The sequence below is a fragment of the Pogona vitticeps genome, chromosome 2, assembly GCF_051106095.1.
Source record: "Pogona vitticeps strain Pit_001003342236 chromosome 2, PviZW2.1, whole genome shotgun sequence".
Taxonomy (NCBI): domain Eukaryota; kingdom Metazoa; phylum Chordata; class Lepidosauria; order Squamata; family Agamidae; genus Pogona; species Pogona vitticeps.
Genome location: NC_135784.1, coordinates 94,306,827 through 94,324,823, shown reverse-complemented (window position 1 = coordinate 94,324,823; position 17,997 = coordinate 94,306,827). Strand labels below are relative to the sequence as shown.

Here is a 17,997-nt window from a genome sequence, read left to right as displayed (position 1 = left end):
CTGCACAGCAGAAGAACTAGCAATCGGTTTTCTTAGCAATTGTCACTCACAGGCGTCAAATTGTAAATGAAAGTCTACCTGAAGTCTGAGTTGAGATCCACATGCATGAACCCCTCATTCCAATTCAGATAATCTTGGAAGAGGCCGAAGTATAAACAGAACCGGGTTTGCTCTTCCTGCTCTGGAACAGAGCTTGGTTTCCCCTTGCTCTTCTAATAGCTTGGTTCCCTCTTCTTTTGCCCACATCTGGGAGTACAAGTGAACTTTAAATATCTTGAGTTTTTGTCTAATTACCCCTTCATTCTTATCATCATCATCATTAAGGCTGTCAGGATAATTGTTTAAATATTAATAATTCTTGATATGATGATGGTCCTGAGCATACAAACAGAATAAAGTCCATGTCTGCCACCCATTCATTAATGAGGGGAAGGGATGAATGGTAGAAGTACTTCATGGAACAACCTCCAATGCTTGTTTTCTCGTTAGGCTTGGGCCCATTCAGGGCACCATATGCAAGGAAGTGGTGCTCAAAAGATTGAGGGAGGAAGAAGCTGTCCCTTTGCATGCTTACTGCACTGGCCGTTTGCTTAGTGGCTGTACGGAAGTGTGAAAGGACTGAGGGAGGAAAGGAGGAAAGGAGGACCTCACCAATGGTGTGACAAAATATTGCTGGGAAAGGTCTCCCCAAACGTGGAACTATTCTTTGCTCTTCCCCAGCAACTGATGCAGAAACTGGCAGATACCTCAGATCGTGCTACCATGCTAATCAAGATGTCTGCCTTTAATTTGACATTTCCCAATGCCAGGTTATAACGGGCCTCTAAAGGAAGTGCCTCATGAGAAGTTCAACAGGACAGCCATTCCCAAAGGTTACCAGTCTCCTTGGCAGGAGTTCCTTAGCAGCGAAGATTATAAGGTGGACAGTGAGAACCGCTTGCCTGAACTTCCCAGGAAAGTCAGCACTTTTGATGTTAGGAGCTTTAACAGGTAATGGCTCTTTCTATTTCCCTACAGACTTTGTCCATGAAATGCTTAGCATGTCTTTGAATTAGCCATCTGTCTCTTGTGGCTTATGGTAATGGAAAGCAGCAGTTGTAAACAGTTGTAAACAATATGTACATTTTAGCCAATTGGGGCTTTAGGAAAGCCAAAGAAGTGGACAAAGACTGAAGACTTAAGCAACACCTGAGACCATTCTGTCTCTAAATTCCTGCCTTGTATATAAGTAAAGCATGTAAACTAAGGCAATGGAACAAGCTGTTCCTTGCACATTGATATCTGAAGCTACTCATTTCAATGGGTCTTCTCTGTGTATGGGAGTGCACACCAACAGCCAGAATGAAACACTACCAGAAACCTTAAGATGACAGTGAAAAATACAGATCACATTCTTTTAGCCAAAGTAAATGTGAGTTTTGCTCTCTATAATATGCAAATGGCCAACACTGGACTTATGATGTGTAGGCACATGAGAATGTATATAACACCATCCTCTCTTTTTGTACCTCTTGCTTAGCTTTCCCCCCACATGATAGGTTTTACTGTTCCATTCACTATTCTGCTCTTGAATGGTGCTTAGGAAAATACCAAGCCTTTCCCTGCCAAAGGGCTCCACGTCCCTTGTGTGTTTTTCATATTTGATACATTATTAATATCACTCTTCAGGCAACTAAAGGCAAGCAATAACGAAGCAGAGAAAGAAAACATATTGTATATGGTGGGAAAGTATGTACTGAGCACAAATTAAGGGTTGATTTAATAAGACACAATTTTATTTATTCTCTTTATTACAATAAATGTATACAGACCTTGACAATAGTAATTCAATGGATCCTGCAAAGTAGTAAAAACCAGAATATAAACAATCTTTCATAATTTGCAAGAAATACAGTCTAAAATTTGTTCATATAGTCAGTTTGATTTTAAGAGATGTGGTGAAGCCAAAATTCTGCATATGGAGACATTCTTTTTTAAATCTCTAAACACTTGCCCTAAAGAGCACCTTTTCAGTCTTATAAATCCAGTTGATGAGTGAATGGGTTTTGGTGAGAACTGGCAAATGTTAATTTTTGCTTTTATCAACAACTGTTTTATAACTTGCAGAACTTTAGGATCATATATTTCCATTTAGCATCTTGTAACACTTCCTTTTTGAGACAGAATAGTCCTGAGCCTTGATAACTTTAACACATGTTGAACTGGCATACTATTCTAGAGGCATACTCTGCCAGTTTCTCTTGCTCGTCAAATTTTATTTTTTATTTCTGGTCTTGTAGCAGAAATACTTTATACATGAAGATACTTTATAAATGAAGATACATAGATGTCCGATTTCTTCCTTCCTCAGGCACTGCCCTATTTAAAGCTTTAAATTTAGACCCAGGGGCACAAATTTAATTTTAGGCTTGCCACCTTTACATTTTAATATCTCAGTGATTTCAAGACAGGCAATATGACTGAGAGCTGAATATTTTTTTAAAAAATTACAATTATAAATTGCATTTTAAAAAGACCAAGAACATTAGAGAACCAAGGAAAAACAATAGTTTTTCAGGGTGGGGTAGAATCTGGTTGGCACTATGCTCTTCCACTATGCTCAGGAAACATGCTACATTATGAGCCATTGAGGGAAATTAGAATGGCAGCCTGCCACAAATGCCAGGCACCTCATAAAGGCTAAAATTGACATTGGAGAATTGTCAATTGGAGAAGGTGCACCAGAGGGTGCTAATCCAATGCACCCCTTAAACTTGGAATGAGCCATAGGGCCAAGAAAGTTCTTGTGGGAAAATCACAACTAAGTTTTGAAATGAGTTATACTTAGAAGCTATTTTATTGATGGACTTATTCTTAAGTCAAAATGTGGCCTCTTCCCACTTCATTGGCAAATCTGGCAGTGGTGCAGCCTTTCCTTAGTGAAGTCTGGGGAATGGAGAATAATTCCTGGATGCCAGAAACTGATCTTGTGGAGCCAAGGTGGTAGAGAGTGGGCCTTAAGGCAGGGTGCCTGAATTCTATCAACAAGAAGCACTATACTGTAGATGCAAGCATGAACTCCTGAAATGTTACTGTACAGCCAAACCTTTTAAAAGCGAACCCTCTGCGAAAAAACAAGCAAGGAAGAGGTGAATCATTCCCTCAAAGCTGCAGAAATATGGTGCTGATTTAGAGGAGGGAAGGAATGCCCATGCAGTTAGGAGCCATTTAAAGGTGTGAGGAATTTTATATTTTGGCTTTGAAACTGGGGAGTATTTTTTTTTAAAGAACCTGAAACTGCTTGAGTTTCCATGGTATGCCAAGTAGGCACACTTGGTGATCTTATGGTTACTTGTGCAGAAGTTACCAATTAGTTAGCTCCAGGAAGGATGCCATCTGATTGGTGGCAAAGATTGCACCATCTCATGACAGGATGATGGGATATAAGGCCGGCCAGAAGAAGGGTTTAGCTAAGCAGCTCCAAGCAGCAGCTTTGGAGCAGCTTCACTTGCTTTAACATATAATCCAAGCCTGCTATGATGCTGAACTCCGCTTGAGCACTAGAACTATATTGCTTTGTAAGTAAAGCTTTAGTTTAGATAGCTTGTTTTCTGTAGGAATAACTCTTTAATTGCCTAAATCTCTGAATAAACTTTTGTTTTATCCTTATCATGGAACTGGCTTCACATTATCATTATTCTTTTGGAATCATTAGGTTTGGCTATAAATCTGTACATGCTTTTGAGATTCTTACAATAATACAATTTTACAGCTGCATTTTCATACAGACCGCTTAAGGGGTTGATGATACTAAAGACGGTGTCTTACACTTGAAGATGTTTTTGAACATTTTGTGTTTCTACCTTGCGAGGTTAGTTTGCACTCGGAAGCAACAACCTACATGTTTTGTTCACCCTGGAAGCACACGGACCCACCTGGCAAGCATCCACTCCCGGTTAAACGCCTAAGTGGTCAGTGGATCCTGTCTGCAATAACCTGACATTCACCACATCATCAGAGCATGGGTAGCAGTCTCTGTTTGTTACCCACCCCTCATAACAAGCCACCAGACTGGCCAGTCCAAGTTGTGCTACATGATCAAACACCATCACTTCCCCACATGGGTTTCAATAAGCTAATTTGCAAACAGTTACAGCACATCTTTTTCTTTTACTTGCAGGACTCCAACGCCATTTGGAGGACCAGTGCTGAACGACGCGTTCCCTAGATTTGAGATGGGCGACGATCATGCAGATACCATGAACAGCCTGGAGCTTATGTTAAACAGACCCAGTTTTAATAGAACACCTCTGGGCTGGATACAGGTTATGCCAGAGTCAGAGGATTTGTAGCTTTTGTCACCTCTCTCTTTTTAAAGTCAACAAGTAGCTAATATCCATGTTTACTAATATATAATTGCAAGAATTGAGCCTCTTTAGCCTAAAATGGATCACTTTTGCCTATGTGGAAATAGTATTAGTAGATTCTGCTTGCTGCTTCGTCATTACGTAAACCAACCCCAAAAACTTATTTCCAGGTCTTCTGTTGTACTATATTTGACAGTAACACTACATCACACCACCCACTTCTTAATGATAAGTCATTTTAAAGGTCCTTCCAGTGAAGTGAGACTAGCTATCAAGACCAAAAGGGCACAAAGCCAAAATGTCAGGTTGAATGATTTAACTAAAGAGGATGCAGCTTGCCATGTCGGGAAACCATTTGAGAAGCATAAAGCTATTGCAAGTTTTTACTGGAAAGAAAAAACAAATGAAGCTTGGACATCTAGTTTATGTTAAGATTTGCCCAGAATCTTCTTAGAGGTACGTCATAGTAACATGCTATACAAGCTACTAGTGAAGAAACTTTTTTTTATTTTATTATCTACAAAAAAGAAATGGAAGCCATCTTACAACTCTATTATCTCTTGTCCTGCAGTCTGCTTTCAGAAATGTCACTTTGGCATTCTAGACCCAACTGAAGGTCCAGCTTTTGAACCGAGAGATATAAGTCCTGTTCTTCAGGCCCAAGGCATACAATTAAAGATGGGAGGCAGTGACACCTGTTTTGGTGTGGAATCTTAACACATCTCTATGGTGCTAAAGAAACTGGTGAACTGTACCAGGAGGGTCAACCCTCACTATTAAACATTTGTTAGATAACATGTAGGATATGTAAAGAAACTGGGGAACCCATTACTGTAAAATTGATTCCCCCCCCCCCCCCAAAATTAAAACTTTAGGATTGAAAGTTACTGGGAAATGGATTCAGGCGCAGAAAGAGGTGAGGCCAGGCAGTAAGAGTCTCCACTTGGGATTCACTCCCATGTTCACATGCTCCAGGATTGCAACTTGCTCAAAAACTGGAAATAACAGAGGAAGATGACTTTCCATGTAATCATCATGTGACTGGAACAGTTCCTCTGCAAGCCCCGGAATGATCGAGAGTGGACCATTTGTCTGACCAAAGCGTCCTGGCGTGTACTTTGTCCCTGAAATCCTGTTGCTTAGCGTAGGAAGATGCAACCAGAATTAGGCCCACTGAATCGATAGAATGTATGGGATTAACTCAGCAAATCTCCATTGATTAAATGAGCCTACTCAAGCTTAGTATCCTAAGCAACAGGATTTCAGCCCATATGTACATGTAGATATGACCTGAAGCAGATCAACAAAAACTGCACATTTCCCAGAAGCTGGAAGAATACACACCAGAAATAAGATCAAATCTCATTGAAACACCTATTTTCACTGACTGATAATTTGTGTCATTTATTTTTTGGCTTTATTCTGTCTAGAAAAAAACAGATGGTAGATTTCAAGATCATTTAATTTATCAGTATTTATGTGCTTAAGCTACAGTTTCTGACTTAGAACTTTATGACTAAGAGACGGCAATCACTGTAACAGATGGTTATTGAAAGGACTCCATAAAAGCATATTCAAGAGTCAATTCCCACCAAGAGAGCACTCAACCCAAAACATTCAAGAGCAGACTTTCCATTCCATCCCGTAGACAACAAATGGGCAATTAATTATGCAGTCATTCTAGTATATTATGTGCTACAAAATTCTTTTGAGTGCAAAACCATCCAGTTTCAGACTTACCAACTGAAAGTCAGGTTTACATTTGGAAATACAATGGGGGGGGGGATAAAAAGGAAATGTATTTTAAAATACATTGTGCTTGCTTTTTCTTAAAAAAATAAATATTACAAAAGAAAAGGCAGGAAGTTATTTGCCAAGATAAAGCTAATGCTGTAAAACTGACTTTCCTCACAGTTGCACATGTGATGTTTGTAGCATACTAACAGATTTGGCACAAAAAACGCTTTCAGGACAATTAGTGCCCCAATAAACTGTGTGTGTGTGTGTGTGTGTGTGTGTGTCACGTGACTTTCTGTTGCAACAGAGTAAGTCTTGCAACTTGTGTTTTGATCAGGCAAAGGTGATGTGTGCTTATTGTATTGTTCTTCAGTGCAGGTTCCAGGAGACATGAGTGACTTAAATGTAACTAGCTTGGCCTTCATCCTAAGAGGCTACAAATCCCCTGGCTTATGGTAGTTAAAGATGAGGCACAGAGTTAGAGTGAGGTTTAAATGTTTCAATAATGATATAGAAGCTTTTGTGTAGTAATACCCTGTTTCCTTGAAAATAAGTCCTAACCTTAAAATAAGCCCTAATATTCTTTTTCCAGGATGCTCATAATATACGGTAATCCCTACCCCCAAAATAAGCCCCAGTTAAGTGAAACCCTGCACCTCCACCATTGTGCAGCAACCAGAAGATGACATGACTGTATTTGAATAAATGTAGATTGTTGTGTACATGAAAAAAAAATATAAAACATCCCCTGAAAATAAGCCCTAATGCATTTTTGGAGCAAAAATTAATATAAGACCCTGTCTTGTTTTTAGGGAAACACGGTAGCTTTCAAGATAATTCACTTTCTGTACCCATTTCTCTGGAGTTGAGACATTTGTCTAACTCAGTGGTTCTTAACCTTTGTTACTTGGATGCTTTTGAACTGCAACTCCCAGAAACCCCAGCCAGGACAGCTGGTGGTGAAGGCTTCTGGGAGTTGCAGTCCAAAACTCCTGAGTAACCCAAGGTTAAGAACCAGTGGTCTAACTCATTTGACAGTTCTGAAAGCCTTTTAACTACTTTAGCAAAGGCACCTGAAAAAGCTCATGACATGTTGAGTTTTACACCATGAATTAGGCATTTCCACAAACATTTTGGTTGGTGTTCTATCACTCACTTCTGCTTTTCATTATTTTAGTCATCAGCTGCCACGGGAAGCAACATCAGGGAACCACTATGAAAATTCTGTTAAATGCAATGCTTGTTTTCAAAAACAAGAACAACAGAATAAAACTTGGAAATGGTAAAAAATATGGTTCTCTTTACTAGGACACATTACAGACTCTATGCAGAAAACAGATGGTACAGGGCAAATACTGAGAAGATATATTTAGAACAGCCATTGGTAACAAATGTTAAATTACAAAATAAACCAGACTAGTTTTAGTAGCAAATGGACACGAAGGCCGCATACGCCACAACTCAAGAATCACCAACCTCTTTAACAGAGGATAAAAAAGCATGCACGGCCACTGCTGCCCCCAACAGTTTGGTAGCATGTATTGCAGATAAGATCTTGAATTATGAGAAACAGCATGAATGCAAAGTTGTCACACACCATCTTTCCATCTCAGTATAATACAAGGTAAAATCTAGGTCTGGTTTCATGGCAATATCATAATCTGATGTTTAAATGGATTAGGTCAGAGTGAACAACAAAGTTTGCTAGTTCCCACTGTTGAAGTGGCTGGGGATTACAAACTTCCTTAGTTAATTTTTCCCCAAGACACTATATTTCAAAGCGTCCCAAATCAGATCCACGGATGAGATTGGAAATACAGTGGGGGGGGGGGGGGGATAAAAAGGAAATGTATTTTAAAATACAATGTGCTTGCTTTTTCTTAAAAAAATGATGAGATTGGTAGTTCTAAATCAAAATATTCCAGCTCACTTTTCTGCTTTTGTTTAAGCAGACATCACCCTTCCCTTACGCAGAAGTAATTTTGGTTAAAAAGTAATCAGATTTTCTAGTTGTGTATCAGAGTAGGACTAAGCCTGTGCTGCCTACACAGCAATATTTTGTTTTCCACTCATTACACCTGAATGTGGTATGCTACCAAAGAAACGTTCCTTCTTTAAAAAAAACAAAAACAAAAAACACAAGAGAGCAACTTAAAAGATAACGGAGAGCTGGTGGGGTTAGGGGCTGTTGTGCTTTCCTGCATGGGCACCCATCCTCTGTGGATCTTGAGAAGGATAGTGGATGGGACCCGGGGCTCTCATGAATGGTGGTGGATGACCCATCGCATGGAACATGTGTGGTCCAAATCCTACAGAATAAAAAGAAAAGGACAGCCACTGATTTCCACAGTCGATCCAAAGCGAACCCTGGGTGATCTCTGAGACAAGAGCATTTTCTTAACATTGTTTCCTTTAAAGTAGTTGCTTTCAACAATTTATTTTTCCTTTCACATTCACCATTTTTAAGTACATTTCCTGTATAAACCATGGATGGGCAACCCATGACACTGTGAAGCCCATTTGTGAAGGCCCTCAATTCAGATTCTAGCTCTGTGTGGAGAAGAAAAGAGAAAAAGAGACGGGGAAAAATAGGATGGAGGAAAGAAGGAGCGGGACGTAAGTCAGCCATCTTATGTGTACTTGTTTAGTTAAGTCCCATGAACTGAATGGGCCTTCCTTCCTAGTAACTAGGAACAGAATTAGGTTTTAAATCTCCCAAAGGAAAAAGAGTTTTGACCCACAGTCCCTTTTCCACCTTCCTCAAGACTTTCTCTTCTTCCTGCTGTACACACAGCTAAATCAATACAAAACAACAGCTACACAATAAAACAGCTGGAGTATTAAAGATGCAAAGTGGCTTATAAACTGTTGTTGTTGGCCGCCTAGAGTAGTCCACCACGACTAGATAGGCGGGATATAAATTAAATAAATAAATAAATAAATAAACTACAAAACCAAATTAGGAACTTTCTTACAAGAATCCCTGTGAAATGTTTACAAGACCCTAGAGAGAGAGACTAATGAAGCAATACAAAGCAGACATGCAGAATCAGAGAACAAGAAAGTCTCATTTTTGTTTCTCTGGAAGGAAAAAAAATATTACCTGGAGGTGGTGGGGGAGCAATGCCAGGCGGTGGCGGCAGGGCAATGTTTACTACAGCTGGAGGACCACTGGGAGGTAGATTGAAGTAGTTTGCCGAAGCTGCCTCTTCTTCTGCCGCAGGAGGAGGAGGAAGAGCTGCAAGACACAACATTCACAATATACATTTGTTTTTTCAGTAAGCAAGATGCAGAAGAAGACAATCCAGGTTCATAGCACATGGCTGCAATCTGTTTCTGAACAGTATCTTTACCATTACTAGTATTCAGAAGAGATGTTCTTTCCAAAGCAGATGTATCTGAATCTAAATCAAATGCATTAGACTAGTAGTTCCCAATCTTGGGTAACTTGGGTGTTCTTGGACTGCAACTCCCAGAAATCTTGGCCAGCACAGCTGGTGAGTGAAGGCTTCAGGATATTGCAGTCCAAGGACACCTGAGTTACCCAAAGTTGGGAACCGTTGCATTGGAGTAGGGGTGGGCAACCTCTGGCCCATTACTGCCCTTCCCTTTGCATGTCAAGCCATTCAGTTTAGCCACAAATCAGCAAAATGTACACAAGAAGCTCAGAGAGGTATTAATTGTTCTTGAAATGTAAATTCACCCTACCTGATCTTGCCTCCCACAAAGGGCTTTAAAAAAAGATACAAGAAATAATCAACCAGCCACTTCTTCCTTTTTTAAAAAGCCTCTTCTTGTCAAAATCTTTTTCATGTGAAGAGGACTGAAAGACCTGGATGGCCACCCTATTCACCTGTGCTACAGAGATTATTATGATGCAATTAATGCTAACAACTCAACCCTTAAATACAAGCTTTCCTCTTCACTAAATTCTAATTAGGTTATTTCACAGACTTTCTCCCAGTGAATGTTTCCTTTTCTAACCGCTAAATAATCTAATTTCTAGATATACTTATTTCAAAATTGTTTTTGTTTTTTGTTTGTCTTTTGTTTTGTGATTTATTCCGTTAGGAATATTTTTCTTACCTCCTGGTAGTCCAGGGACTGGCTCCAGCTTTATACCCGATTCTGTGATCCCTTCTCTTTCTTTCTCTTTCCCTCTGGCTGCTTGAGACCTAAAACCCAAGGAAAAATAGAACAATGCTCAAGTCGTAAGATTAAATACTTGATTTCAAGGTTAATTCGTGTTACCACAGATTGATAAAAATGGTCTTTGTGTAGAAAGCATAGTTTACAAACACCAACTTATAAACAAATTTTCTAGAGACACTTTGTATCCGCCATCTCACTCCTTGAGTCTGGCAGAAAGGAAACAGGCGGTTCTTGTAATACGTTCATAGTTTTAAGACAGGCTTTAAGTGGAAGTACAACCCACAATAAGCTCAGCCGAGGGGAAACAACACTAGAATTTGTGTCAAGGGGAATCTGCATTGCCTTTGCTTCTTTTCCTTGCCACTCACCTGCCCCATTTCACATTCAACCTCCGCCCGTTAACAATCAACTTGTTGAAGGACTTCTCTGCTGCCACTTCTGCAGCTTGCCGTGTAGCAAACTGGATAAACGCACACTGTTGCCTCTGCACCACAGTTATTGTCCGAATCTCACCAAACTGGTAGAAGTGATTCCTGAGAAGCAAAGATTGACAGTCTTTTTCACAATACAGTATAGTACGCAAGGCAAAAAGAAAAAGTCAGAAACACAAAGACGAGAAAAAAAGATTTGTGAGTAGATTAACTCATAGTCAGGAATATGCCAGTTTGTTACTTTGTGGAACAAAATATCTCTTACGCCCACCCAGACATGGCCTCAAATTAAAAAAAAAAAAAAAAAAAAGGACAATGAGAAAACTATTGAAAAGCACTGACTCTTCCACAACAAAACATGAACAATGAAGGTTATTAAAGGAGAACAAACTGCATACTACTGGCATTAATTTATTTTCAGTATATGTCAGGACTCATTTCAAGAGAGCTTCTTAGTAAAAGCATACCAAAGAAATACATCCATTACTGACAAAGCATTACATCTGAAGTAGAGTTGCAGACATACCTAAGGTCCGTCTCAGTGATAGTGTCACCCAGGCCACCAACGTACAATGTTGTAATTGTCTTGTCATCAGGTGGGTCAAGACGTGGCATTGTGGAAGCTCGTTTGAGAAGCTTGTCAGCCACTGGATCATTAATACCATAGTAACGATCTTTAATGTTCTGATCAGCCAGAGGATCATCTGGGTCTGTAGGTTTCTCATGCCTAGGGATGCAAAAGAAATACTGTGTTTGTTGGGAAAATAATATGTATTTCATCTGCCTTCACCAATCTTCTAAACTAAGGACAAATCTTGATAATTTAACGGGAAAACACAAAACTTAAGTCATTATATAGTTATGTTATCAATTTGCGCAAATACAGGTAATAAAAATGTGCCACCGGTCCAACCCTGGCAATCTCTCTTGCACAATGTATTAGGTAAACTTTTATTATAATTCTTTCAGTTTTCACACAGGTGTTTTCTGCTTTTTGTCAACAGAGGTGCACTACTTTCATATTTCCATGTAATAACTTGAACACTACCTGCTTCTTAGGAACTAAACTTGAATGGCTAATTTTCTCAGCAGAATTTTTACCTGTAGGGACACTCTTCTCCTCTTTTGCATTCTCCTTTCACCCAGAATGAACAGATATGTGGCCGGTTACGTTTGTAGTATGGGGTGGTCCGAGCTAGTTTGAGTAACATGTCACTGGTGGATGTTGCCTTTCCTAGAGCACCAACAGGTCGGGTGCCATCAGAATTCATGATCTAGAAAAGCACAAGGAAATTCAAATATGCACAAGAAAAATAGATGATTTCCAATTTGTGTGTACACTGGAAATTAAACAAGCAACATTTCTTCACCTCTCTTTCCATATTTTGGGTGTAATATTCCTTATTAACATCAGATTTTGGCATATCATCTTTAAGCGAGAGTCCAGCATCTCGAACCTGGATAGGCAAACCTAATCATTAACAGAAAAGCATAAATTAATACAAAAGCAAAGTGACAACACGTTTTTACTATAAATGTAACTATTTTAAGCAAACACAAAACAATTAAGCCCAATTTTCAGCTATATTTAAGTAAATGAATCTTTGAACCAAACTTGGTAAAAAAATTACAACTCTAAGTAAATGTGAAGATCAAACTCGGAAGTTTTCTCATTTCATACTGGCCTTCTACATAATCTCTATAGCAGTTCAATACAATCTAGTGCCCTTTTGCTCTTTCACACTATGTACAATTATCGCCAGGCTCAGCCACGAAGGCAAAATGATCAGAGCTGATCTAATTGTTCTTCTAAACATCTGGATAGTATAAAAGGGTGGAGAAGGATGCTTTGCAAAACACACTGCACACTCCATGGAGATTCCTTCCAATTCTTCATTGATAACTGAATGACTCAGTTAGCATTGTGACTTTATAGTATCAATGCAGTGACTTAGTATCAATGCAGTTTATAGTATCAATGTGACTTTTAGCAAACTCTGGATATTGCACTGATCTGTGTCTACATGAGCCATGCACTAAATCCAGTTTAGTCTGAATTAGTGAATTAATGAAACTTAATACTATTACTAACTGACCTGAACTTCATTGATTCAATGGATTTATTCTAGCTGGTAATAGCAATTGGATTCAAGCCCATATGCCTGTCCATCTACCTACCTAAGCCTCCCTCAAACCATTTACTTTCATGTACTATTTTTGGGATTAGACTGGTAATGAAGGAGAAAAGCTAAATAATGACTGGAATCCCAAAAGAGTATGCAGACACATAAAGTGTTGGCAGCTGCTCCTTGCACTTCATAAAGTACTGCTCCAGGAGAAGGAAAAATGTGATGCCTTCAAGATGTGTCAAACACAGCCCTTTGGATCCCTGATAGAGGGTACAGTGCAGACACATTCAAAGCAGTAGTGCATAGCCTGCACATATTATGGGTAACCACTCCCTTTCACTGCTATCAGTAAGTGCTGTCGACAAGTATGTTTTTAGAAATGGAATTCCAGTTTGTTTTCCCCAAACTGACACATCTGAGCCAGTTTTCATGTTGAGTACTGAAGGTGGAGGCCTCCTTCCTTGTAGTAGTGAATACACGCTCATCCACATGTAGACTAGGAGTTCCCAATATCTAAAAATTATGTTCTGCACATCCGTCACTATTGCTGTTCAGGGCTTACAAATGTGTTAATTTTGTGTTTGGCCAGTTAGAATAGAATCATAGTTACACACCATATTCTAGGTCAAGAAGGCAGGTTTGACAAACATTCTTCAGTTTGCTGCACGTCTGACACACTTCTGTCTTTTTAAAGCGCATCCGTACACCCGGGCACCACCGAAACACCGTGAACGGCCTGGCACAAATCTGAGATAAAGATTGCATTAATATGTACCAAACTAATCAAAGTACAGAAGTCACGCCTGAATTACACACACACATCAGAGCACTTCTTCATTTCTTGTCAACATCACTATGTACATTCAGAACAATACACTGTACTGGAAAAAAGAGAAAGAAAAAAGGACAGTCTTGCAATGTATTTAGCTCCTTTCAGGCAATGATATAGCCATTGTTTTCCTGTTATTCAACTGGAGAGATGGGCAAGACCCAATCTAAGCAATTTGCTACCTATACTAAAACCAGAGAACAAAATACTTGAGATAGCATTTCACTTCCCAAACTGAACTACCATGTTTCCCCAAAAATAAGACAGGGTCTATATTAATTTTTGCTCCAAAAAACCCCATTAGGGCTTCTTTTCAGGGGATGTTCTATTTTTTTCATGTACAACCATCTACATTGATTCAAATACAGTCATGAGATCATCTTCTGGTTCCTGCACCATGGGGGAGGGTGGAGTTTCACTTTACTTAGGCTCATTTTTGGAGTAGGGCTTATATTACGAGCATCCTGAAAAATCATACTAGGGCTTATTTTCAGGATAGGCACAACGTGCTGTCAAGTCAATTCCGACTTACAGTGACCCTTTTCAGGATTTTGCAGGTAGAGAGTACTCAGAAATGGTTTACCATTTCCTTCTTCCAGGAGCGCCCTGGGTCTGTGCAATTTGCCCAAGACCACAAAGGTTGGCTCTTCTCCCTGGAGGAACAGTGGGGAATCAAACGCCCAACCTCTGGCACCACAACCAGATACTAAACCACTGAGCTACCAGCTGGCAAACTTACTGTAACATTTTATTTATACAATTGAGACTTTAGCCACTTGGGCTAGAAGCATTATTATGCACACATACCATTAACTTCCATTAAAGTGAACCAAACCATATCAGTAAGATTCAATGCTCACACTTCAGGTCTGTGATACTCAACTACTGAAAGCTATTTCCCTTCTACTTTGACCCTTTAAAATTGTCAGGGCTTGAAAATTTTTAGAATGTCTCACCAGTAAGTCAGAAATTTCACCAGTTAGCATGACTGGATGCCTTACAATTTATTGGGATTGGGAACCACTGATTTGGGTTGCTTTATTACCTGCATGCCTGTGGGGTCATTTACTTATTTATTTATTTATTTTATTTTATTTATATTCCGCCTATCTGGTCAGTTAAGACCACTCTAGGTGGCTAATGAAGCTTGTATTTTGAAATCCTTTCTTTTGAACGTCTCCAGAAAAATAAAACTGAAAGCAAAAGCACCCAGCCTCTTAAGGAGCCATAGCTCCCCCCCACACCTCATTCGGTTGAAATTGGGAGCAGGGAATCTCCATATTCTCCAGCATGGGTCTACTCTACATTCTCCTGCAGAGCTATATCTCTATGTGCCACTCAAACTCTCTTCTCGAAAGAGGACAGTTTTCTTTTTGCAATGGGAGGGGGGAGGGGGAGGACTGCAGGATGAGAGAGAGACAGAGAGAGGCAGAGGGGAAGGAGGCAGGGTGGGAGGGAGCTGTGACTCATCCAGCAGCATTTTTCACTAGTCACAGACAAGTGGATAAGTGATATTTCAAGCCCTGAATATTGTGCTACTCCAAGCTATCTCTTTTAAATGACAAACATACCTTGCATTCTTTTCCATATTTCTCTTTGGTCTAGAATAAAGGAAACACATGTTATAGACCAATCCATTTCCAAAATTATACATGCCTTTTAAAATCAAGGTTCGTATTCGTTACATCCTCTGCAAGAGACTGAGGAGACAACTGTTTTGTTCAAGTGAATAGATTGGCAAGGTTCCTTCATTACCTCCCACAAATCTTCCACAATATGTCTCCCATCTGTTCAGATTGTTCTAAGGAACATGGAGAGAAATAACACCCATCTCCTAACACCACCAAGGAGAAAGTGATCGTACTATAAGGAAAAACTTAAGCATGTCTTTTTGAAAAGGCTAAAAACCACAGTTCTGTAACAAAGGACAATCTATTCACTTGAACAAAACAGTTGTCTCCTCAGTCTCTTGCAGAGGATGTAACGAATACATGACTGATTGTTACAGTCCCTTCATTCACTGCAATGAAAGATGTAGCCTTGTATGCACATATGGAAGGTGAGCACAGAATTATTTCATCCTTAAAATTCACAGGCAAAGTCCACTCAGGTAACAGTGTGCATGTGTGTAGTCCGCTCATGTAAATGTGTGAAGCATAAACTTCAACAAAAATATAATTTTTACTGAGTGCATGAAAATATAGATCAAGAGTAGCAGAAGGTATACTTGCAAACCCACTGACTTCAATACAGTTACTTCAAGCTATATACTCACAAGCAGCAACTGATTAGCAAATAGTCACAGTGGAATAATTTCCATAAGATCCTAACAATAAAATTGGAACGCACAGCTTTCACGTGTGTGTGTGTGTGTATATTAATACTTAAATCTAAAGTGTATATTCTCAGAAGCAAACCCTAAGTTTTAAGAAAATGGTACTTGAAACTAAATATACCTCTGAATTTTTATTTCATCATGCTTGCTTTAGTACTAGATCACAAAAAAATACATACCATTCGAATATAGGGATTTTCTCCAAGACATGTCTGGCACAAAATGGGAAAATCCTACACAAGAGAAATAAATTGATTTCAGGATCGAGAGAAAGATACATTTCACTAAATCCTCAATAATTATTTTTCTATTCTGTTTCAAATTAGAATATTATCATGGACACTCATTCACATCATGGCAATTTGTGTTCCTGATCAACCGAAAAGGAATTCTTAAATACCAATTAGAGTTTAGTTTAAACTATTTGCTCACCAGGCACACAAAATGCCAACCACATACCAAAAGAAGCATAACTGTGAAAAACCAAAGTTTGCAAATATATGTAGACTAAGCAGGAAGTGATTTTGTTACTTGTATTAGCAAAATCATAAAGCTTTGAATTACAGGCCACCTTAGGGTGGGACGCTTAAAACACTAACACCTTTAACATTAATAGTAAAGAGATGTACAGTATAGGAGCCACAAAACCCAAGGCCACGTACAGAAGCGCAAATCCACTTTTTCCCATCCCTGTCTTCTGAATTCTGCAGCTAGCGAATGGACGGAAATATAAAAGCTGCCCCATATCTTTTCATTTGCAGCTGATATTTAGATTTTCAGAAAAAATCGCAGCATCAACACACAACCACCTCCAAAGAGCAGCTTGGCAAAGGCGTCAAAAAGGGAGGCGGGCTGATGTGCACCGTATTCTTCGCAGCATTCCCTAGCTTTGCTAAACGAGATTCCCCCCCTAAGAGGAATTTTAGGGCCAAAGTAGAGCGTTTGGGTCTGTTTCGGATGTTGTTGCTTTTTTAAACACGAGCACTTTTTTTTTTCAAGAAATTCGGATCAGCGTGGAGGGCGAAGCACGCGAGGAACAGAAGAAGGGCTGCTTTGGCTCCACCAAGTCCCCGCCGCTGTAACCCCTCCAAGGGGCCGCTGTACACGCGAGCCGGGAACCGTTCTGACGACCTCTCCTTCCCGGCTGCCAGCCTCTCCCACGCCGGTCCAGGGGATTCCCTCCGCCGATCATGGCAGAGCAACCACCCCGAAGGCGAGGCTCCCGCAAGGCGCCTCCTCCGCGGGCCCCCGAAAGACACGGGAGCCGCCCTTCTCTCCCGGGGGGGAACGAGGACCCACCTACCCACCCCACCCCCGAGGCTCTCACCGCGTCCTCCCAATTCTGCCGATTGTACGTGTTCGACCCCAGAGACGTGGCCATCTTGGAAAGGCCAATATAAAAGAGAGAAACGGGTCCCGGAAGAAGGCGGGACTCTCCCCTCCCGGAAGTGACGTATGGGTGACCTCGGGCCCCCGCGCTGGTGGCAAATGAAGGCCTGTCCGGTTTCCATTTGTGAACGGAAGTGGCTGCGCGGAAGGGCGGAGGCGAACTTGCCGGGTGGGTGGCTGCAGAAAAGCCCGGCTGCAGCCCGTGTGGTTCCGAAGTGCCTCGTTCTGCTTCAGGAGACGCGGTCCCGTTGGAGCAGAAAGGGGCAGGATTGCCATGGTCTCCCGAAAGCTGCGGTTCTGCGGGCTTTCGCTTTTAGGATTCCTTCCACCCCCAGTCGAATCCAGGAGGGTTTTCCTTTTTGAGTCCTGCATGCATGGCAGTAGTGCTGAGCATGTATCCATGGGAACGAGCTACATGCCGAGAGTTTGTTTAAGAGGGACGGTTTGTCTATTTATTTTCTTTAATATTAAAACGGCATTTTTAAAATATTTTTTTTATTTTCTATAACTATAACAAAAGCAGAAACATGCGCATAAAACATATAAACTCAAATACAATAACTGTGTTCCCCACCACCATGTAAGGGACTTCTTCTTCCTCTTCCTCCATATTTCTTTGTACCATTCTTCAATTTGCCATTCAGTTTTT

General features: G+C 40.3%; 2 protein-coding genes across 2 annotated transcripts in view; one reads left to right on the top strand and one right to left on the bottom strand.

The window, feature by feature from the left end:
- MYOZ3 (myozenin 3) overlaps positions 1–7,916 on the top strand; it is a 32,218-nt gene extending 24,302 nt beyond the window's left edge. The window contains exons 6-7 of the mRNA XM_020809977.3: positions 810–990; positions 4,160–7,916. Of these exons, the coding sequence (XP_020665636.3) occupies positions 810–990; positions 4,160–4,331 (353 nt within the window). The 3' untranslated portion in view covers positions 4,332–7,916. The remainder of the gene's footprint in view (positions 1–809; positions 991–4,159) is intronic.
- On the bottom strand, positions 7,362–17,438 carry RBM22 (RNA binding motif protein 22). Its single transcript, XM_020809970.3, has 11 exons — positions 17,287–17,438; positions 16,139–16,192; positions 15,196–15,225; positions 13,410–13,542; positions 12,037–12,137; positions 11,768–11,940; positions 11,193–11,393; positions 10,604–10,768; positions 10,170–10,258; positions 9,187–9,321; positions 7,362–8,392 (listed from the first exon to the last, which is right to left on the bottom strand). The coding sequence occupies exons 1-11, from the start codon at positions 17,338–17,340 to the stop codon at positions 8,262–8,264; spliced, it is 1,266 nt and encodes a 421-aa protein (XP_020665629.1). The 5' UTR covers positions 17,341–17,438; the 3' UTR covers positions 7,362–8,261.
- Positions 17,439–17,997: the final 559 nt, after the last annotated feature.